The sequence below is a fragment of the Cucumis sativus genome, chromosome 6, assembly GCF_000004075.3.
Source record: "Cucumis sativus cultivar 9930 chromosome 6, Cucumber_9930_V3, whole genome shotgun sequence".
In the NCBI taxonomy this organism is placed as follows: domain Eukaryota; kingdom Viridiplantae; phylum Streptophyta; class Magnoliopsida; order Cucurbitales; family Cucurbitaceae; genus Cucumis; species Cucumis sativus.
Window position 1 is genome coordinate 12100924 of NC_026660.2, and position 23556 is coordinate 12124479.

Sequence of the window (23556 nt, forward strand, 5' to 3'; positions counted from 1 at the left end):
TCAACAAAATTGGAATTAACTGTGATTAGTTATTATTTAACTAAGCATTTCAAAAAGCTCTTAAACATGATTTATGAGTTTTTAAAAATAAAACCTTGATTGCTTATCATTTGTTGTTAAGAATCTTGAAAGTCTCACATGGATAATCAACTTAACTATAATTCTAAATTTTTGTTGGTGGTTTTAAAGAAGAAGTATTAATTACTGATGGGTTAAAATTCTTATTTTAGTCTCTAAAGTTTTCATTTGTTTTATTTTGATCCTTCAACTTTTATAAGTTTCCAAACTTTTAAAAAGCGATAAAATTTCATTAACTCTATGTAGTAGAATGATGACATGCATTCGACTTTAACCCTATCTTGCTAATTTATTTTATAAATATTTCTATGCCAACATAGAAATATATTTAATACATTTTTATTAAATAAACACAAATTCAAAACTATTTTTTTCTTTTTTTCCAAAACTTAAATCTCTCACGTCTCCTCTCGATTCCTCCTTATTTATTTACTTACTTATTTTTCAAATTAAAATATAACTTGAAGCATATTAGAAAAATGACATTGAGTAAAATAAAAAATAAAATAGAACGTGATAGTGTTTAACATTCACGACAAGATAAAATAAATTAGAAAAATATAATAAGTACAATACTTATTTAAAATAAACTCTACAAATATGTCAACTACTATTTTTTTTCGGAGAATAAGAGACATTGAGTTCAAATCCCTTTACCTCATGTGTACTTACAAGAAGATCTTAAAAAAAAAAAAAAATGAAAACCCACAATTTGAAATAACAAAAATACTTGAAATTTATGAAAATTCTACGTAGTACCAAAACTTTATTTTTTGGATAAATTTTGACTAAGTGATACTCATGGCTAGCATGTCTTATACTGTGTGTTTTGGTCTATTTCTTACTTTCTAGCGAGGTGATTTGTTTGTCTTGGTTAAAATGGTTTTCTATATGGTTTTGGTGGATGTTTTGATTTGGGCTCATTCGAAGGGCTGTTTTTGTGCATTATTTTTGGAAGGACATTTTTCTAACGACGACAATCAAAATTCAGAAAACAGTTACTTTTTTAGTTTTCCAACAAAACGTCAATTTGTAACGTGACAGTTAACTAAAAAATAAAACTTTAGCATTTAATTAAAAAAATTAATTTACCATCAACATTTAACTAAAAATTAAAACCTTTAGTTAAAAGAAAAACGAAGATATGCTCTTTTTAGAAATTTAAAAATTAAAAAGGAAGATTTTTAAAGGTTGATGGGACCAAAATAGAATGAATTTATACCTTACTAATATATAATAATTAAAATGAGTAAAAATGTAATTATAAAATATTTGGATCGATAGAGTTGTCCAATTTTATTTGAAAGATAGTGACCTTATAAATTATATATATAGATAATTTTCCTCATCTTTCTTCTTTCTCCTTCACTCCTCCCACTCCCACTTCCACTTCCCACCACCAATTTCTTTTCTTTAAAAGAATTATATTAGATTATTAACACACAGTAATATATATATAAATATATATATATATATATATTAAAAAGGCATAAACACTATATTTATAATTTTAAAAGTGAATAGACTAAATGGATATACACTTTAGTAAATCTATAAGAGACTAAATTGATAAATGAAATCAAATTGAAGAAAAGCAAAATGAACACAAATGTTGGAACTATTATGGTCTAAACCAAAAATGAAAAAGGGAAAATCATATATTTAGTTTGGTAATTGGATGAATATGTACATTTCTTTTCTAAAATACATTGTTGATGGTGTATAACAATTTAGAATAAAAGTAAAAAGTTATTTGAGAGTAAAACTAAATAAATCAATTTATATAAAGAAAGATATATTTTTAAAAATCAAAAGACCAGAAGGACTAAAAAGGTCATATTTCGAAAATAAAAAAATAAAAAAAAATGCTGAGTCACCATTAAGCTTGCCACGAGTAATTCGCTGCGTTCTTTCACCAGGTAGAGGAGGGGATAGATAAGCTAACTGGAAGCAGCCCTCAATTCCCAAACCATTTGTTAGGTAATGAGAACAACTACAACCACTTTTTCTTCTTCTTTTTCCCTCCCCAGTCTTCCCTTTTCTATTTTCCAACCAACCACACAGATTCCAATTATAACAAAGAATCTTTGAATATTCCATCCATCCTCATGGCCTGGTTCAGGAATCTCAACAAACTTTCACCCTCTAAACCACCACTCAGATCCACAAATCCCCACCCATTTCTTCCTTCCACCACCCCCTTCACCTTCCTCCTCTCTCATTTTAGCTCCCAACCCATTTCCGATGCGTCGGCGTCAGCGGAGGCACTGTCTCGCCCTCCCGGTCTCGGTCCGACGGCCTCCGGCGAGAAACCGAGGGTGGTGGTTTTGGGTTCCGGTTGGGCTGGTTGTAGACTCATGAAGGGGTTGGACACAAGCATATACGACGTCGCTTGCGTTTCTCCTCGTAACCATATGGTTTTCACTCCTCTTTTGGCTTCAACCTGCGTTGGAACTCTCGAATTCAGATCCGTCGCTGAACCCATCGGCCGGATTCAGCCTTCCATTTCTCGCGAACCGGGTTCCTATTTCTTCCTTGCAAATTGTACGAGCGTTAACACTGATGAACATTCGGTATGCTTCTCAATTGCTTACATAATATTCTCAATTGGTTTATGAATCTAGAATCGAATGCACGATTCTGAGTTTCTTCTGAGAAGGAGATTGTTTTATTTGTTGTTGAAAGGTACAATGCGAGACGGTTACTGATGGGTCGAACACTTTGGAACCGTGGAGGTTTAAATTATCATATGATAAGTTGATCATAGCGTTGGGATCTCAGCCATTAACTTTTGGGATTCATGGGGTTAAAGAACATGCTATTTTTCTTCGTGAGGTCTATCATGCTCAAGAAATTCGTAGGAAGTTGCTTTTGAACTTGATGTTATCTGATGTTCCAGGTATTGGATTGATGGTTTTGTTAGAACTTGGTATTAAGAATTATTCTTCCTCTTTTCTCAGTCGAGATAATTTGGTGTATGTGATTGGCAGGTATCTCAGTGGAAGAGAAACGTCGGCTTCTACACTGTGTTGTTGTTGGAGGGGGTCCAACTGGAGTTGAATTCAGTGGGGAGCTTAGTGATTTTATCATCAAGGATGTTACTCAAAGATATTCTCATGTGAAAGATTATATCCAAGTTACTTTGATTGAGGTTTGTAAAAATGTCGACCCGAGTATCGAAATCTTTACACGTAATACACCATGTGCGTTGTTATTGATCTCGGTTTCTCGAAGTTTTGTCTGAGCTGTTTCTCTATATTAGGTTGTTGAGCTTTTAATATCTCTGGAAAGAAAAAGTTGACATTTGTTTAGAGAGGAAGGTGTTGTCTGGGAAGTTTAATGGATATATATTTAGGATTTGAAAATTTTCACTTGCTTGTATTTGTTTAATTGTTTAACAGGCAAATGAGATATTGTCTTCCTTTGATGATCGCCTTCGGCACTATGCCACTAAGCAATTGACAAAGGTAGGGAAGTTAATACATCTAAGTTATGCCTTTCTCTTTCCTTAGTGATGGTGACAATAGGTTTCAATTTCACCTTTTTTAGGATACTTTGAATTTGAAATTCTTTCATCTCATTTTTTCATATCCCGCAGTCAGGAGTTCAACTTGTTCGTGGAATTGTCAAAGATGTTAAACCTCAGAGCATCATTCTCAATGATGGTTCTGAGGTTCCTTATGGGTTGTTGGTTTGGTCTACTGGTGTTGGGCCTTCTCCATTTGTAAATTCCTTGGAAGTTCCAAAGTCTCCTGGTGGCAGGTAAGTTGAAATATACAAGTAACTTATCCAAAATGTTTGTGTTAGACCATCAATAACCCACCATCATAGTAGGAGAAGAAATAAGATAGAAAATAGAAAATAGGAGGGAGAGTGAGTTAGTTATTATGTAACTGACTAGGAGGGAACCACAACGAGTGGAAAGGGGGATATAAATAGAAAGTGGAAGAGAGAGAAAAGGCATTGAGTATTTTGTGGAGGAATTCATTTATGTATATTTTTGAAAGAGAGAGTAACAGAGTGAAAGTTTAGTTTTTCTTCATCCAATTGAACTTCATATTCAATTTGATTTCTATATTGTAATTCCTATTACTTTCAATAAAGTGAGTTCATATACTATACAATCTGTGTTGGAGGATTGAGTTTCAACAAATTGGTATCAGAGCAAGTTGATCTTGGGGGAAGAATTATCATGGTACAGACGAGGATCAAAGAAAGATTGGAGGCGCACGATCAAGAACTGATTGGTATTAAGAAGGAACTTAGCAAGTTGCCAGCGATGGAGGAGAAACTAACGTCGATTTCGAAAAATATGGAGGTTCTTCAAGCCCAATCAGAGAAAACTCACCAGATGATGTTGTTCTTCATGGAATTGATAGCAAAGGAACGATCGGTAGCAAGTGGTAAGACAGTTGAATCGGCGGAACAAGAAACATCACCGACGAAATCTAAATAAGGAGAAGGCTCAATGAGCAAGGAAATGATAAGCGAAACTAGGAGAAGAAAAATGAAAACAAAGACGAAAGTCTTGATCGGCACAAATTTAAAAAAGTTGAAATGTCAGTCTTCAACGGAGACGATCCAAACTTATAGTTGTTTCGCGCAGATAGATATTTTCAAATACATCGGTTATCCGATTACGAGAAGCTCATTGTAGTGACGGTTAGTTTTGAAGGCCCGACCCGACACTGGTATCGATCTTAGGAAGAGAGATAAGTTTACTGACTGGTTAATTATGAAGGAACTATTATTAATCTGATTTCATTCGATAAGTGAAGGTTCTCTTTATAACCGGTTTCTGCGAATTCAACAAACACCAAGCATGGATGAACATCGAAATCTTTTCGATAAGTTGGTTGCCCCTTTATCAGATATTCAGGAGAAAATCGTGGATCAAGGATGAAGTGGAATTTTGTCGATCGGTGGGGTTATCACAGATGATGAAGTACGCTCAAATGGTGGAGAATAAGGAGATTTTAAGGAGGGAAGCAAATTTATCGGGATATGCTGGAGCGAAATTCCCAAACTACCCTTCTGTCAATATCAAACCGAATGTTGTGAATAATTATCAAAAAAACAAAGGTAACATTGTATTTCCGATGAGGACCATTACCTTGCAAGGATCAACGGCCAATGATCATAAGAAGGAAGGGCCATCCAAGCGTTTATTAGATGCCGAATTTCAAGTCAAGATAGAGAAGGGACTATGTTTCAAATGCGATGAAAAGTACTATTCGGGGCATAAATGTAAAACAAAAGAAATAAGGGAGCAACGAAAGTTTGTGGTAAGGGCAAATAACATGGAAGAAGAAATTATAGAGAAAGACGAACATGAGCAAAAGGAGTTGTGTTCTATGGAGTTGAAAAGCGAAATAGTAGGGGTAGTTGAATTATGTATTACTTCCGTGGTGGGGCTGACGAATCCTGGTACCATGAAAGTAAGAGGGAAGATCCAAGGAAGGGAAGCCATTGTGATGATTAACTGCAGAGCCACGCATAATTTTATCTCAGATAAGCTGGTGTCAATGCTGAAATTGAACACGAAGGATACCTCCAACTATGAAGTTATTCTTGGATCCGGAACAGTCATTAAAGGAAAAGGGATATGTGAGAAGGTGGAAGTTAACCTCGATTGTTGGCCAATAATATAATTTTTTTTGTCATTGGAGTTAGGAGGGGTGGATGTAATACTTGGGATGCAATGGTTGTACTCTTTAGGGGTGACTGAAATGAATTGGAAAAATCTTATTGTGACTTTCTTTTATGAAAACCGTAAGGTGATAATTAAGGGGATCTGAGTTAAACAAAAATTCAAGTCAGTTTGAAGAGCTTGAAGAAATCTTGGACCGTTTCAGACCAAGGATATTGGGTGGAATGCAGAGCCTTGGAAGCTAGAATTATTGAGATTGGCAGACAAGAAGAGGAGGCAACAAATACAAGGCAGGAGAGTTCAATCTGTGTTAGTAAGATATAAGGATGTGTTCGAGTGGCCGGAAGAATTACCCCAAGGAGGGATATTGAGCATCATATACACCTGAAGGGAGGAACATATCCAGTAAACGTTAGGCCGTATAGGTACATGTTTCAACAGAAGGAAGAGATGGAGAAACTGGTAGATGAAATGTTATCTTCTGGAATTATTCGTCCCAATACAAGTCCCTATTCGAGTCTAGTGCTTTTGGTGAGAAAAAAAGATGGAAATTGGAGGTTTTATGTTGACTACCAGGCACTCAATAACGTAACAATTCCAGATAAGTTTACTATCCCTATTATTGAGGAGCTTTTTGATGAATTGAATGGTGCAAATCTCTTTTTTAAAATTGACCTTAAAGTTGGTTATCACCAAATTAGGATGTGTAATTAAGATATAGAAAAAATAGCATTTAGACCACATGAAGGGCACTATGTGTAATCAAGATAACTAATGCACCAGCACCTTCTCAGTCCTTGTTGAACAATTATCAACATGTGGAGTTGGTGTTAGAAGTGTTGAGAACTCACAAATTGTATGCTAACCAAAAGATTGGATAGAGTACCCAATTCGATAGGACCCTCCCCCCTCTCTGTTACTCTTTCTTTCAAGAATACACAGAAAACTACTACTTCACCAAAAAGCTACCTTCCTCTCTCTTCCCTTTCTTATTTATAACTACACTCTCTACCTATTATGGTCCCCCTCCCAAATGTCGCCCCACTCGTTGTGGTCCCCATATGCCGTTACATTTCTCAACTAACTCATTCTTCTTCTTTTCTTTATCGTTTTTTCTCCTACTGTATTGGTGTATTATGGGTGGTCTAACATAGATCCGGAGAAGATAAGATCTATCAAGAAATGGCCAATTCCATCTAATGTACGAGAGGTTAGGGGATTGACGGGATATTATCAACGATTTGTACAACATTATGGTTCCATTGCAGCCCCTTTAACTCAGTTATTGAAGCTTGGTTCTTTTAAATGGACTGAAGAAGCTCATGAAGCTTTCTTAAAGTTGCAAGATATTACGATGACTCTACCAGTATTAGCATTGCCCGATTTCAATATACCGTTTGAAGTGGAAACGGACTCCATCTGGGTATGGAGTGGGAGCGATGTTGATGCAAAACAAGAAACCAAATGCTTTTTATAGTCAGACCTTGGCAATGAGGGATCGAGCTAAGTCGGTTTATGAGAGGGAGTTGATGGCAGTAGTGTTGGCGGCCATATTTGATTGGAAGACAGTTCATAGTCAAGACTGACCAACGCTCTCTCAAATTTTTACTTGAACAAAGAGTGATATAACCACAATACCAGAAATGGATTGCGAAATTGCTTGACTATTCCTTCGAAACCCGGCTTGGAAAATAAGGCAACAGATGCCCTGTCTCGAGTACCACCTACGATATTCCTCAATCACTTAACGGCCCCTACATTGATTGATCTGAAAATTATTAAGGAAGAGGTTGAGAGGGATGAGAAGTTGAAAGAAATAATCATTCAGCTACATAATCAAGAAGTCAAAAATTATTCCTTGCAGCAAGGATGCTTAGATATAAAGGAAGGTTGGTGATTGCAAAGGCTTCCTCATTGATTCCCACCATTATGCATACCTATCATGATTCTGTCCTAGGGGGCATTTCTTATCCTAGGGGGCCTTTTGGGATGTTTAAGAACCTACAAGAGATTGACTGGAGAACTGGTTTGGGATGGCATGAAATCAGAAGTTAAAAAATATTGTGAAGAATGTGTCATTTGCCAAAGAAATAAGTCATTGGCTCTTACACCTGCAGAGTTACTGGTTCCATTGGAAATTCCAAGTGTGGGAAGATGTTTCCATGGATTTTATTGAAGGGCTGCCAAAGTCGTTGCGGTATGAAGTTATCTTGGTGGTAGTGGATCGATATGCCCACTTTCTAAGTCTAAAACGTCCATTCAATGCTGAAGGAGTGGCTGAACTGTTTGTTCAAGAATAGTAAGGCTGCATGGTTTTCCCCAATCCATTGTTTCCAATTGTGACAAGATATTTCTGACTAACTTTTGGAGAGAGCTATTTCGGTTAGCAGGCATCAAATTGAATAGCAGTACAGCTTATCATCCACAAACGGATAGGCAGACCAAGGTTGTCAATAAATCTGTTGCTACCTACGTTGTTTCTGTGGAGAGAGACCAAGGTTATTATGTAACTGACTCGGAAGGGACCACAGTGAGTGGAAAGGGGGGATATAAATAGAAAGTGGAATAGAGAGAAAATCCCTTGAGTATTTTGCGGAAGAATTCATTTCTGTATATTCTTGAAAGAGAGAGTAACAGAGTGAGAGCTTAGCTTTTCTTCATCGAATTGAACTTCATATTCAATTCTATTTCTATATTGTAATTCCTACTACTTTCAATAAAGTGAGTTCATATACTATACAATCTGTGTTGGAGGATTGAGTTCCAACAATTTGTTGCCTCTTAGATTTCAGAACTTTCAAGCAATTGTTTTATAAGTGTCATGCACCTTTTTATGTATGCCTCATAAGATAGGCACATTGTTCCCGAACTGGATGGGAATCCATTCATATTTATGGAAGTCGCCATTTTCTCAGGCTTACTGAGCTTGCCATCTATCACCTTAAAAAGCTTAATTTCAACTTCAATATTTATGGACAATAATTTTATTTCTTTCCCCCTGCACATGATCTGCTTTGGACCAACTTTCGTGTCATCTTTATTCAAGTCCTGGAATCCTCAACTCATGAGTTATGATTAAGGCTATTTATGCTTGCTTTTCTATTACCGATTCAAACATTCTGTGTCAAGAGATGATATATCTCTGATTATGTTGGCAGGATTGGTATAGATGAGTGGTTACGCGTCCCTGCTGTGGAAGATGTGTTTGCAATAGGTGATTGCAGTGGATTCCTAGAGAGTACAGGGAAACAAGTTCTTCCAGCTTTGGCTCAGGTAAGTTAAGATGCTCCCGAACATTCTAGTTTTTCTGCTCATTCATAAAATGCAATTACGTATTCCAACAGTAGTTATTTTTCCCAAGAGATGTCATGATTTTATTGCAACCATTTTTGGATACTGAAGGTAGCAGAGCGCCAAGGCAAATATTTAGCCGCCTTGCTGAATAAAATTGGTAAAGAAGGTGGAGGGCGAGCAGGTAGTGGAAAAAACTTGGAACTTGGAGATCCTTTTGTCTACAAGCACCTTGGAAGTATGGCAACTATTGGAAGATACAAGGCCCTTGTCGACCTTAGGCAGAGTAAAGTAAGCAAACGACCAAGTTGCTCTAAGGCTACCCTACCTTTCTTTTTCACTCTATGTAGTTGTGTGGCTTACTCTTTTGAGTATTTTCTACAGGAAGCAAAGGGGATATCCATGGCAGGGTTCCTCAGTTGGTTCGTTTGGCGTTCGGCTTATCTAACACGTGTCATAAGCTGGAGGAACCGATTTTACGTGGCGGTGAACTGGGCAACAACTTTCATCTTTGGACGCGATATAAGCAGAATATAGAATTGGATGTAAGTACTCAACATCTCGCTTCCTCGTACTACTGCCACAGAAGTGAGTTGTTCTTCAAGACAAACCTCTTGCTGATTAATCTCTGTGTGGATCTGAAGTAAAACCATCAGATTCTTGTGGTTCATAAGAAAAATTGATGGCTGCTGCAATTTCTCATCAGAAGCTCACTGTACAGTTTATTTCCACCAACTTATTGTGTTAAATCCAAAGCATTATTGCATGTTCAAAGTAATCCCAAATGAAGCCAATCATAAGAATTGTAAGTTTTGTACAACTTCATCACTGCTTTTCAATAAAGTTATTTCATTGACGATTATTTCAATCCATATGGCTGCCCGAATTCTAACAACTTCTCTGTCTAGTTCACTGTTCTACTTCTCTTTGTTAGAGAGAAAAAAAGGGGAAAGAAAAAGAATAGTGGAACTAAAGAGTCTTGGAAGTGATTGTGAAGAATCATCTCTAAGGTTTGATGGAAAAACTGAGTTCTACAACTAATAGAGAATTTGCCATCCTACAGAATCTGAAAAGGAAAATTAGTTCCCTTGCACCGAGAAAATGAATTATTCATCTCTACCAGAGTCATCAATCTGGAAAGACATACTGGATTGACAGCCGTACTCTTCTTCAACCAGCAAGTTGACTACAAATGATTTCTTTCACCTCGCCCAGACAGGGAAACCTTCCCTCGTGCTATTTACAGAACACCTGAACAATAGAGAAAACAAAAGGAAATGAAATCTGATTCTTAAGAATCATTTCTAAAAATGTAGATACAAGCAAGGACAACTTTCAGTACCAAATTATCATTGAAGAAAAGTTGAAAGTCCTCAGTGCTCCGGAGGTAGTTTATGGTTATGCAGCCCAGAAGCCAAGGGATTGCAACGATATAAAATTGTTGTGCAGTCAAACTGTAGTACCAAGAAGGTATTGGCCTTCCGAGCTCGAGTAAAATATGTTTACCAGCCATCACACCATCGTTATGATCAAAACATGTGCTGTTAATATGAGTTTTGTAGCAATTTATTTTGGCCGATTTGGAGGGTGATGTGAAAGAGTAACGTTGATTGCAGGAAACTTTTGTATCACCAGAAACCTAATTGATGTGGCAATACCTTAGTGCAATGAGTTTCTGGATTACATGTTTTGATTCATTCCTTCTTTCCCCTGAAGGTGTGGAAGCCTTTGGGATTTTGTCACTTTATCCTAATTGGGTGTCGTCTATTCTTCTTCGTGAGAAATTTGATTGTAATTTTACTTGTGGTTTAATAATGTTTATTTTTCAAAGAAAAAGAAGGTGGACGTGTTTTGTTCGTTATAAACTTTAATAATTTAAATGGGTACTTCAACTTTCAATTTTCTATTTAATATGTCCTTGGCTTATTTAACATTTCAAAAAATCAATAAATCAATTAGACATACAATACAACTAAAAATTAAGTTGTATCTAGAAAAGATATTAAAGTTCGTTATGGTAACAAAATCAGTTTTGAATTCTTACTCAAATGTCAAATACAGCAACAAATTAATTAATTAGTTTTTTTAAAAAAAAATACTTTTTTTTTTTAGTCTTAAAAACTTGTTTGGATTTTGAAAATATTCAGAAACAGAAAATGTATTTATAAACTTAAATTATTAGAATTTGGATAAGTATAAATTTTTTATCTAAGTTGAGCCTTTTCTCACGATTCAAATTTCCCTAAAAATCGTTTCACCGTGACTTCAACTCCAACAAATTCACACGGATTAATCAAATTAGAACCAAAGAATCAAACTCAACAGAAGCGAACGATTGAGCATATTTACCAAAACGAAATGCATTATTACCTGTAAGAACACGGAGAGTTGAATTTGACGATAAGCGTATCGTTGTGTGTGATTATTCAATCTCTGATCTATTTCCGAATGAGTCATAAGAGCGCTAGTTCCGCATTATTCAAACTGTATTCTGCCGTATGATTTAAACAGGCGACAATTTTCTGATTGAAATGGGTGGTGTTTGAGTAATGATAAACGAGAGAATTTGGAGTGCGGATCAGCTGAGATGAAATCGTAGATATCGAAAGAGAAAACAGAGAGCGACAACAATGTACTCATTAGCAAAATTCCTCGATTCATTTCGCTTCGCTACACCTTCGGGCTTGTCTTTTTCAATTTAATTCATGATTAAAGAATGAAGATGAATGAATCCGAATGCGCCTTCAAATTAGGTTTCAAATTTGAGTAGCTTGTGGGTGAAGGGAGGGAGTGTGGCACGCTGGAAGCACGTGTCTTTTTTATTTTCCCTCTTTTATTGAAGTTCAAGGCATCTTGAACTTTGGACTTTCTACCAAAAATACCCTACAAGTATATCCTTATGCTAAGTTTTTTTTCTTTTCAAAAATACTCTCCCAACTTTCCAAAAGTTTTAAAAATACTTTTGTTCAATACTTTAAAAGATGTATAAATACTCATAAATGATTGTATAATTTTTTAAATTGATGAATAAATATTTTAAGTTTTTTTGGGATAGACAACCGATCGTGATTGTTTAGATATTAATACATGATCGTGTAATGAAAAAAAGAAAAAGAAGTACAGAATATTTGATAATGAAAAAATGAAATTGCAATGGACGACTATTTTAGCAATAATAATTAAGAATATAGCAACATTTTAAAAAAATTACAAATATAGCAAAAATATCATTGATAGACTTGTATCGCTAATAGACTTCATATGGTATATCAATGATAGACCAATATTTACAACGACTCATATGATTGATAGAATTTGACAAATTTTGCTATATTTGTAAATCTTTTTAAATTATGCTATATATTTAACTAATTTGAATTTAATTGCTAAATTTGCAACTATTCCATGAAAAAGTAATAAGGAAAAGAATATTGTCTTTATGAAAAAGATGACGTTGAAGAGAAATGACATAGAAGGATTAAATTTCGTAGAAGGATATGAAAAAATTTTGGAATGGCAAATATAGAATTTATGAAAAAAAATTAACAAGTTATAGGACTTCATAGACTTTTTTTAATTTTGTTATACGAGTAATAAATATTTTTATTTTTGTTCGTTATAGGTAAATTATCCTACATTTAACCTAAATAGATTTAATATGTTATAAAATAAATTAATATTTGTATACTAAATAATATAATAATATCTATTATCATACATACAACAATTACGAATATGAGGATTCAAACTTTTGATCTTAACCTAAGGGTGTGCATGCAAATCAGGAACTAAGTTCATTTGTGATAGGACTAATTATTTTCTATGGCTTTAATTAATAAAAGATAAAAATTAATAACAACAATAATAATAGATTAAAAGAATGGGTAAATTTTAAATTAATTTTTTTTTATATGTATATAAAAGATCAATGACATTAAAGTTTTTGAACTATAACCAGATCATTAAATGGATGGATAAAATTTTAAAAGAATTTATAATAAAAAAAAAGGATGAAATTTGAAATGTATTCAAATAGATGGATTGTTAAGTTTTCATTTGTATGCCAATTGAAACATCAATTTCATGATCGACTTTTATCCTCTAAATGAGTTTTTCATAAGTAGTCAATTAGAACCTAGTTCACTAATTAAAGTAAATATTACAAATAAAGAGATGAGAGGGTGTAAAAAAGAAAGAAAGAAAGAATGGAGAGCTCCATATCAAATCTCTTTCTCATCATTTGAGCTTAACAAATGTGTCTTCCTATTTGCAAAATTTAGGAAGATAAAGGGTATGGAAAGCTTTTTTTTATAATCATGAACTAAAAAAAGTTTGAAAGAGTTGGAATTGCAAGGAGAAAGCTCTCACTTCACCTTCATTTATATTGGATTTCAACCTAACTTTTCCTTTGTCAAGTGCTCTTCCCACTACCAACACCATAAAAGAAAAGAAAAGAAAGAAAGAGTTATCATCAAAACAGAAAATATATTTCTAAAGCGGTAAATAAAGATTGCCTTTTTGTAGTGCTCCATAATCACCACTCCCCACTTTCAATTCTAGCTTTTTTAACCTTTTTGGTATGCACTTGAGAATGTATTATGAAGTAATTCCATGTATTATCCTTGTCTTTTAAATTTCTTATTGATTGTCTCAATATGTATAACTGTCTCAAGCTTTAAGAATGGTGTTTTCTTTGTAAACTTCTTCAACCAGATTGTGTCAATTTTTTTATTTGATAATCATCCTGGGTTGGGATCAATAAGTAACTAAAATGTCATGAGTTCGATCCATAGTGGCCACCTATCTAGAAATTAATTCAACACTCAAATGTTGTAAGATCAAGTTGGGTTGTTCCATGAAGTGCGTAGATTCACCCGAACACTCACTTATATATATATATATAAAAAAAAAATTCTTATTTGATCTTTTGATGGTCATTTTTTGTTTATATCTTAGTATGTACAAGAGTATAACATTGGGTGAAACCAGGTTAGGATAACATTGCAACTTTAAAAAGAATTTAAACAGTAGTATTTATAATTTAGTCTTAATTCTGAATCAAACATGTAGTGTTGTGAATGGATACTATAAATATCATTTGAACATTGAGAATTCAGAATCACATAAAGAATAAGAATGAGATCAAATGGTTTGAAATAGGTGCACAAAAGAAAAGAAATGTTGAATATAAAATATGTTATTATTCAAATGAAAAGTAACTAGTTATGGAATGGGCAGAAACATTTCTTCTGCCCAAATTTGATTAATAGTACTCTGGATACAATATTCTTTTAAGTTTGGGAAAGTCTCCCCTACCTAATTATGATGAATATCAATGAGCAATTTTTAAAAAAAATTATAAATATATATAATACCAGTAACCCGTTAATTTGAAGCAAGAAAAAAAAAAAGCTAAACTCCAAAGCTCAAGCAACCAACTGTTCCTGTTCCATGTACATTTGCTTTGAATCGCCATTATTGAGATGACAAAGCAGCAGCTGCTGCTGCTCGTCCATACTCAACTGCACAGCATTTTCGGATGGAGCATCCTTCACCAGGGACTGAACCCAGGACACATCTGGCTCGGGAGCAGTAGTGTGCATCGTGGACGTCACTGGAGAACTGGTGCAATTGTTTCGAATCCCAAATGATGCGGACTTCTTTAACTTGTTCAGTTCTTCTCCACGAATTCCCCAGTCTAGTTTTCCGTCAGGCGAACCCCAATCAGACAGGTTCAAAGGCATGGCAGTTGTGGATGTACCTGGGGGTGATAGTCCCGTATGGCGGCTCACCATACTACGTTCGATAAAGCTCTGGCTACGCTTAGCAAAAGCAGCAGCTCTAGAACTCAAAACGCTGGCTGCAGTAGACACGGATGGTTGAGACAACCTTGGAGGAGGGGACCCAATGCTGTTACCATAGCTCGAGAGGAAAGACTGATTGAGGCTTTGGCGCATCTGGATTCCAGAAGGGGACTGCACCTGAGATCCCACAGAATCCAATGAAAGTCCTTGTAATTGAGGCAAAATTGCAGGATCTACAGACCCGAAAAAGTCCTCGAGGTTGGTCTGCTTCATGCCTCCAAGTCCATTCAGTTCTCCATTTCTACTCCTTGGGGAAGGAAAAGATGCAGGAGTTGGTAAGCCATTGTTCCATCTAGAAGGGGAAGATAGACAGGACATCTCATCCATTAGCTGTTGTTGTCTACGGCGTTGACTTTCGAGACCAAGTAACTCGACATCTAAATCCACGTCTCTTGCGCTCAAGGAAGCCTTTAGCCTGCTACCTGGAAGGTGCAGGGTTGGGGGAGCAATATTACACTGAGTCTGCCACATGGTTCCACCCATTGGAGAAGAAACTCCAGAAGGAGTTAAAGGTGGAGTTGACGAAGGAGGTATCAAAGCTGAAGGAGAACCAAGGGTAAGTGAACTGATCGACGCGATGTCTAGTGAAGAACCACATATTGATCTTGGAGACAGTACAGCAGAACCAGTTGAAGCATACAAGGGGCGGAGCTCTTCTGGCTTGTGAGCAAAGAAACAGACTTTTCTGGTACATCCGGTTTCATCCTTGCAAAGACGGGTACGATATTGAGCAGGATGGAGCCAACATTCAAAAATTCCATGAGCATATTCACAGGCATCCCCCTGCCTACATGTTCCTTTTCTGAATTCCGGACACGGGACACAGCTGTAATGATATTTTCTTGGATCCCGCCTCCTTGCATTTTCGCCAGGGTGAACAAATGGACACTCTGTCCAATCATGCGAGTAAGCTCTTGTACAAGGTTTGATCTTAAAAGTATACATTCTAAACTCATCCGTGCTATAGATTCCGTTCTTGATGTCTGGAAGTGAGAGATCAACTGGATACTCTTTCTTCTCCGTCCCATCTCGTGAAGCTCGAAGGGTTGAAAGCTCCAGTGGCTCCAAAGTTTCCCTCTCGTAAAATATTGCCTCAGATGAGCTAAGACCTTCATGACCATTTAGCAATTGTTGTAGTGTTTTTTTCCTTGAATAAAAGGCTGAAGTAAAATCAGGAGCAATCAAATCACCAGGCCGGTTACCGTTTGCATCAACAGCACTTACATCAGCGGAAGCATCGAGCAAGAGTTTGACAACCTGATCCACAACAGCAGAACCACCAGCAACAGCACAGTGAAGAGTCGTTACGCCATCTGAACCACAAGCTCTATTAACATCGACACGACCACTGTGAAGGATATAAGACAGAACATTCAGGCTCCCAAACATGGCTGCAACCATAAGAGGAGTCCTTTCTTCATACCCCATCTTTTTAGAACCAAAAATCCTCCCATACCACAAACTCGCCTCATCAATATCATGACCATCTTCCTCAACAGCACTCCTAAATCCAATCAAATCATCTGTAGCTGAAAATTCAAGCAAAACAGAGATGCAAAATCCCAATCCCCCTCGTTTAAATCCACCGTCCATCACGAAGTTAGGGCTTGCAGATTTCCTATTGCAACCATTACACATCATAATCTAATCCGTCTTAAGACCTCCAAATTGCTACAGAAAATAATAAATTTACAAGAAACACAATCAGAAATTGCAATCAATAAAAGGCAAAAAAAACCCAGAACAAGAAAGAAACCAAAACCCAAAAAGAAGGTATATTAGTTTAGATTGGTGAAAACATTATCCAAATCTTCAGCAATCACTAAAAGAGAAAACAAAATCAAGTAGAAATGGAAAGAGAAGACAAATTAAGACACCCAAAAAGCAAAACGACATAACAAAAACAACCCCTGTTTTAGTTACCGGAAAAACAGCAAAAGGAAAAAGAAGAATGAAAGAACAGAAACGGATAATACCCAAAAACTGAAAAACTGTACACAACACGAAAATACTCAGAATTCAATCAATTTATTGCCAACAACAAACGATTTAACTAACAAAAAACTTCAAAAGAAGAAAACCCCATTTCAAAATCATGTTGAAACAACAAAATAAACTTATGAAAACACAAGAAAAGCTGGAGAAAATTACCTGGTGAGAAAGAAAAAAGATGAGAGAGCGGGAATTGGGAGATCGAAAGAGAAGGTGAAACAGGGCTAGATTTTTGGCTATGGAGAGTAAAGCGATAGAAAGAAAGTAGGACTTTTCTTCCTTAGCTCTCTCGCCTTTATTAGGTTGGAGTCAAAAAGACCGAACTACTTCTCTATGCATAAACCAAAGCTCTTTGGTCTTCGCCACCGTCCTCTTTCAAACTTTTTCTTTTTTTTTTCTTTTTTCTTTTTTCCTTTTCCCTTTTTCTTTTTATAATTATATTTTCTTTCTTGTCTTCTTCGTCTTTATTTTCTCCTCTCCCAAAATGAAACTCAAATTCAATCCCAAATGAAATGCAAACTCAAATGCAGAATTTAAAAAATAATTAAAAAATTATAATAAATAGTGTTTTGGTTGTTCTTTTTAAATTATGTCTCGGTCTTCTCTTCCTTTTATTTACTCTCATCTATTTCATTAATTTTCTTTTAAAATAACAATCTACATACAAAATTTGAACAACAAATAACCTAGTTATTCTATGCTTAGAATATGCTCGTAACCTGAGTTAAACTCTTGTTAGCTTAGAAGTTGGTTTTTCAAAATAGTCTATTTTGTTTATATTTTTAATATAATAAATTTTATTTAAATAATAACAAAATATTTACCGCATAAATATGCTTCTAGTATTGATAGGATCCCAAAATTTTCATATACTTTGAAAATATTTTAATTTATTTTAAATTTTTAAAAACGTATATTGAAAAATATATACATATTTTTTTCATGGATTTATTAATATTGTCCATCAAATTCGATTTAAAATTAGGGTTAACCTTTCCTTTTAATTCAATACTGTTGGATCATATACTTAAACTTTTCAGATTTAGTTTTTTATTCTCAATAGATTTTAAATTTAATATTTTTAAGTTATTTTTTTATTATAATAGACTAAATAATAATAATTTTCATGCATGTGAAAATGATAGTAGATATAAAAGTGGACATTTTAAAAAACAACAAGATATTAAAACTATTTATAAAATATAGAAAAAATAATCAAATCATCTATAACTCTTTTAAAATAACAATTATCCGTAAAAAACTCACGATAACACAAAATTTATTGTCTTGATTAAAATTAAATATTTAAAGCATGGCACAAAATTTGAGAAGACTTTCTAAGTACATGAGCTAAAATAGTTTTTATGAAAAAAACTTAAATTTTAGTTTTTAAAAAATATTACTCGTAAAGTATGGTGGTAGTTACAATTATATTAAAAATTAAGTTCTAAAACTTATTTAAATTTTAAAATGGAGTTATCCAAGTTGTATAATTATACTAATTATATAAGTTTGATAATTAATTGTTATCATATGTGGGTTTAATTTTCACAACTATTATAAATTTGAGAGTTAAATTTTAATATTATTTAAAATTAAAAGGCCTAATTATTCTTATTCAAGATCAAACGTGCTATTGTAACTATCGTCATACTAAATAGGTGTTTTTTTTAAAAAAAAATCACTAGTTGTAGAAGATTAAATTTGAGAATTATTATAACTATAAAAACTATTATTAGGATGAGTTTGATTTAATTTTTCAAATAAATTGTATAAAAAGTTGTGATGATTGTGAAAATTTATTTTAAATATTTTAACAACTTTTTGTAACACTTCCAAAAAAAGATTGAAACTATTTTTATAAAAAAATAACAACCATGATGAAGAAGAACTTTTGGAACAAAATATTTTGTAAAAATGATCCAAATCTAAATAATTGAAAAGTGGAGAATTAAATAGAAAAAAGTAGAGGGCTAAAATCGTAATGTTGATCAATAATGTGGCACGCCCACAAAAGGGAAATGGATATCTTTTGATTTTGAATTACTTTGGGTGCCACGTGTTGGCGTTTGAGTGGAAGAAATCGTGCACCAAAGTGACCGTATCAATACTTCGGATCATCACGCCTTACGCGTTTTTGGTCTGCAAGAATTACGTGGAATTTCACGCACCGTCGCCCTTTGTAAAAGTTTAAAACCCATTTTCCCTATTTTTTAAATACCTAAATTCACTTTCTTTTTTTGTTTTGTTAAAATTCAATTTTCACCCTTGAAAACGCTCTCAAAATTTGAGGATGGAACAGAAATTTCAATATCTTACATTTTGTTTTTTAACTAGTTTTTTATTTGTTGATATTTGAAAATTAAGAGCGGGTTTGGTAACGTTTTTGTTTTTTGTTTTTTATTTTTAAAAAAACAGAGGTGTTTGGTAATGTTTTTTTATTTCTCGTTCTAAAGAAAATAGAAACATTTCTCATTTTATAACGAATTATTGAAAAAAAATAGTTTTTTCTGTTCTGTTTTTCAATTATTTTTATTGGTTTTTTTCTTTTTATTTTTTTTAATTATTTTTATTGGTTTCTTTTTTTTTCTCAATTATTTCTATTGATTTTTTCCTTTTTCTCAATTATTTCTATAGACTTTTATTTCTCTTTTTTTCACAATTATTTTTATCGATTTTCTTTTTCTTTTTTTCAATTATTTTTATTAGTTTCCTTTTTCTTTTTCTCAATTATTTTTCTTTTTCTTTTTCTTTTTCTATTTCCTTTTCCATTTTTTCACTTGATTTTCTTCTTCTTCCTTTTATTTTCATCTTCTTCCCCAAATAACCAGTCTCCACAAGGTTTCCTTTTTCTTCCTCTTATTGTCTTCTTCATCTTCCTCTCTGCCTCTCATCATCTTTCTCTACACAACGTCTTCCTCTTCGTCGGATCTGGGTTTTCCTTTTTCTATTCGTGCATATATGAATTTTCTCTATGGGTTTTCACCGAATATGTTGGTTTTTGCCAGATTTGTGTTTTAACTGTGGCTCTTGTCTTCCTTTTCATCGTGGATTTTAGTCTTCCTCTTCATCTTGGGTTTTCGTCTTCCTCCTCGTCGGCTCTGTCCTTCATATCTCAATCTTCATCTTAATCTTCATAAGATTATTAAAAGACTTTCCTATCTAAGGTTTGATAAAGTAAGTGGTGTAATGTTCAATTGAATTATATGTAAATAAAATAACATGAATAAAATAAAAAATAAATCTGGAGAAAAAAAAAAAAAAAACAAGAAATAGTCGTCAAACACATTTCAGTTTTTTTTTTTTTTTAAGAAACAAGAAGCAGAAAGAGTTATCAACCACATTCATGTTTCTTATTCTAAAAAAGGAAGAAACGGAGAACAAGAAACAAGAAACAGGAAACGAAAACATTTTTAAATGGGCCCCTAGGTTTACTATAGGTGAAGGGGCCAGGGTCACATTATCAGTTTTTGTACTTTAATATTAATTTTGAAGTGTTCGATTATAAAATATATTAAATTTAGCTTCTTTTTGCCTAAACTATGCTTTTGTTGTAGTGGTTATGCCCTCCTTTGGTTGTGAGTTCAAATCTTGTCAAATTGCTTTTATTCTAGTGGTTATGCCCTCCTAGAAGATAAAACCCTAACTTATTATTCTTTCTTTTTTCTTTTTTTATGCTACAAATGTAGTGAATGTTACTGGAGCATTAGTGAAATGTAATATCAAGATATTTAACATTTTTTAATGTGTTGATTATATAGTGCCTAGTGTCACGGTCATACTTGTCCAGGACGTGTTTGTCTATAGTCGTATGCTCGAATACCTCCAATTTATCTTATATTTAGTTTAGCTAGTTGCTTTCCATTTAAAGTCACAAAGCTTGATTTCTACATTTTCATATGCAAGCCTACCAGAGCTGAAAATGTTCAAAATGTACTATAAGGGAGACATAGTAGTTGAATCTCCGCCTAAGCAGTGTGCACTAGTGCAAGCAAATTCTTTTCCCTTGCAAGTGACAGTTTTCATTGCATATTGTAATGTCAGCTCAATGTATTTAATTTTTTCTTTCTTGCATTTTATAAATAATTTTCTCAAGAACACGAAGGAAGGTTACATCATATGCTGAGATTGATCGTGTCTTTCGAATTTTGATTGACTGCCTTGTTCAACGAGTTCGAACAAGTGCCACACAATCGTCAGTCCCGAGTTTGAAAGGCTACGATTGTGACGCTCGATGTCCCTCCTATATAAATTTTCTAGATCGTCACTGATTATAAAATTAAAAGTAAGAAAGTCAAGAAGGAACTTGAGAAGATTAAATCAATAGATCAATACGCGTATTATGCGTATGGTCAAGCTTCTAAGATTGGTGCAATAGCCCAGGTCTGCTAAGATTAGGCCTTGAGAAATGAAACTCAAGCATGCCTATGAAGAACGATAGGCCACTTGACCTGTACTAGAGTAAGGCCCACACATGTTCTACTTGATGTGATAAAATGAATTGATCATCTAATAAAATCTAATCATGATCATAAATATCCATACAACTCTTATTATGAAAGAAAAGGTAAACTTTGTCTCATTCTTTCTGACTCCACGTGAGGTAACTAAAAACTTTTGACTTTTTCTACATTCTATAATTTTCTTATTGAGTCGAGCATTATAACCATTTATTTTGTTTTGCAAGTCATCTTTTCTCCGAATTACAATTTGTTGTAGTTGTTGTCACATGAAAGTCATGTATGTTTTGTGTCTTCTAAATTTTAATATTAATGAAGTATAATTTCTTAGCATGTATAAGTTTGTTGTGCGGAAAAAAGCAACCGTAGAATGTGGCTCTCAATAAAATTAGGGGATGGTAAAAAAAAATCAAAAGAAATGTTAAGATGTTAGTAAAGTCGTGGAGTATTGAAGGTAATAATATTAGAGCTTGGAGTGGTAGTTGAGAGAAATTAGTGAGGGAAAGGTTGAATGAGAGATGGGAGTGGAGATTTGGAATGAAGAGATGTAAATTTTAGAAAATAATAATGAATGTTTTTTACTTTCAAGGGCGAACTTGTCATTTCATATCTTTTAAGAGTCCTAATATTCGAATTTTAAATCATCCTAAAAGTTTTTTAAAAAAACATCTTTGAACTTCTTTTTTTGGCATTTCCCAAAATTAAATTTATTTAAGTTAAATTATAAATTACTATTTTATTCTTGGATTTTAGTATTTTATAATAAAAAATAAAAAATAAACATCACGGTCAACATTATTTTCACTTCTAAATTTTATGTTTATTATTTATCTACTTTTTTTTAGCGATGTTTTAATAGCTTTGAGAACTCAAGAACTAGTATTAATTTCTTTTTTTATTTGACTTTTAATTCATTTACTAGTATTAATTTCTTTTTTATTTGACTTTTAATTCATTTTAGTTTTGAATCATGCAAACTATTTATAGATTTCGTATAATTCGAGAGGTTCGGGTCTTCTCTCAACTCTATACTCTTTATAATATATATATAAACTGAAATAATACTTATATTAGTGGCTAGTTCAATGATAAAATTGTCATTTAACCTCCTTAAACTCATATTCAAGTTCCTACGCTACATATACAACATTATAAAAACATAGAAAGAAAATATACTTCAAAATCTAAAAACCAAAAATCAAATTGTTATCAAATGAATTTTAAAGTACAACCTTTATTTTGTACCCATTTGAGTCGGGTGTTTGTTTTATAAATAACAAAAATATTGAAAGAATTTAAAATATAACAAGTTATGACAGTTTATCGTTTGTAAATAATTTTGATCTTTTTTTTTAATTTTTGGAGAACATTTTATTTTATTTGTTTCTCTTTTATTTTTTGTTTTTTGTTTTTGAATAAAGTCTATACATAATCCTTTCACCTATAAATTTATTGTTTTTTATATGTTTTTATAGTAGTTTAAAAAATAAAGCTCAAATTTAACACCTAAAAAGTATACATACGTTTTTATTTGTTATATAGCTTTTAAAGATAAAGATGGGAAAAAACAAACAAAAGAAAAAAACTAGGATAGTATTCATTAATCTATCTTGTTTTTTTCTTTTTTTTTTTATAATTAAACTTTACATAAAATATTTTTATTCCATGTGTCATCTATTTATTTACTCATGTTACATTAACTAAGCTAAAATTTGAAAAAAAAATTAAAAAAAAGGCTTAATTTAACGAAATAAGAAACAAAAAAACAAAATAATTTGATTGTTTGAAGGGCATGCATGTTTCTATTCAAATGGTTTTACCAAATAATATGGGGAAGGACTAAAGTCCAAGTAGTTTTTAGAAGTACCTTCTCTCTCGGCTAGCATTCTTTTGTCTTAGGTGTACGAAACGACGTCATCTTGTATTTGTGTTTTTCCCTTTCCTATTGTTTGTTTGTTGACAAAATGGGGTTGGAGTAGTTAGCTTAATTGCACCAACGTTATTATTTTAATTTTACATTATTATTATTATTGTTATTATTCTCTTATTCATTTTTTTAATATATTTTCAAATATAACAAGATGTCATCATCTATCAATGATATATTAAGATAGACTACCAATATGTTTTGAAGTGATAGTTGAAGTAGTGATTTTAAAATAAAGAAAAGGTACAATTGATTTCTTGTAAAATTGATTTATACACAACTAAATTTGTATTT

At 33.2% G+C, this 23556-nt stretch overlaps 3 protein-coding genes across 6 annotated transcripts; 1 reads left to right on the forward strand and 2 right to left on the reverse strand.

Annotated features, from left to right (window-relative positions):
* The first annotated feature begins 1970 nt into the window (after positions 1-1970).
* LOC101214006 (internal alternative NAD(P)H-ubiquinone oxidoreductase A1, mitochondrial) lies at positions 1971-10905 on the forward strand. Of its 3 annotated transcripts, none has more exons than XM_031888281.1 (9): positions 1971-2651; positions 2764-2977; positions 3069-3229; positions 3480-3545; positions 3677-3840; positions 8887-9001; positions 9131-9310; positions 9404-9564; positions 9664-10849. In XM_031888281.1, the coding sequence occupies exons 1-8, from the start codon at positions 2187-2189 to the stop codon at positions 9554-9556; spliced, it is 1518 nt and encodes a 505-aa protein (XP_031744141.1). In that variant the 5' UTR covers positions 1971-2186; the 3' UTR covers positions 9557-9564; positions 9664-10849. The 3 variants fall into 3 exon arrangements, 2 of the variants coding, with proteins under 2 accessions (XP_031744141.1, XP_011657124.1); XR_004217874.1 differs by having other exon boundaries at positions 1973-2651; positions 9404-9824; positions 10083-10905; XM_011658822.2 differs by having other exon boundaries at positions 1973-2651; positions 9404-10849.
* Positions 9852-11743, reverse strand: LOC116404797. The gene is made up of 3 exons (XM_031888282.1): positions 11390-11743; positions 10362-10658; positions 9852-10270 (listed from the first exon to the last, which is right to left on the reverse strand). Exons 1-3 carry the CDS (start codon positions 11474-11476, stop codon positions 10256-10258), a joined length of 399 nt encoding a protein of 132 aa, XP_031744142.1. The 5' UTR covers positions 11477-11743; the 3' UTR covers positions 9852-10255.
* Positions 11744-14194: 2451 nt separating this feature from the next.
* On the reverse strand, positions 14195-17274 carry LOC101213761 (zinc finger CCCH domain-containing protein 66). 2 transcript variants are annotated; one of them, XM_031887537.1, is made up of 2 exons: positions 17035-17274; positions 14195-16501 (listed from the first exon to the last, which is right to left on the reverse strand). In XM_031887537.1, the coding sequence occupies exon 2, from the start codon at positions 16474-16476 to the stop codon at positions 14446-14448; it is 2031 nt and encodes a 676-aa protein (XP_031743397.1). In that variant the 5' UTR covers positions 16477-16501; positions 17035-17274; the 3' UTR covers positions 14195-14445. The 2 variants fall into 2 exon arrangements, with proteins under 2 accessions (XP_031743397.1, XP_004143161.1); XM_004143113.3 differs by having other exon boundaries at positions 14195-16554; positions 17035-17273.
* Between the last annotated feature and the right edge of the window lie 6282 nt (positions 17275-23556).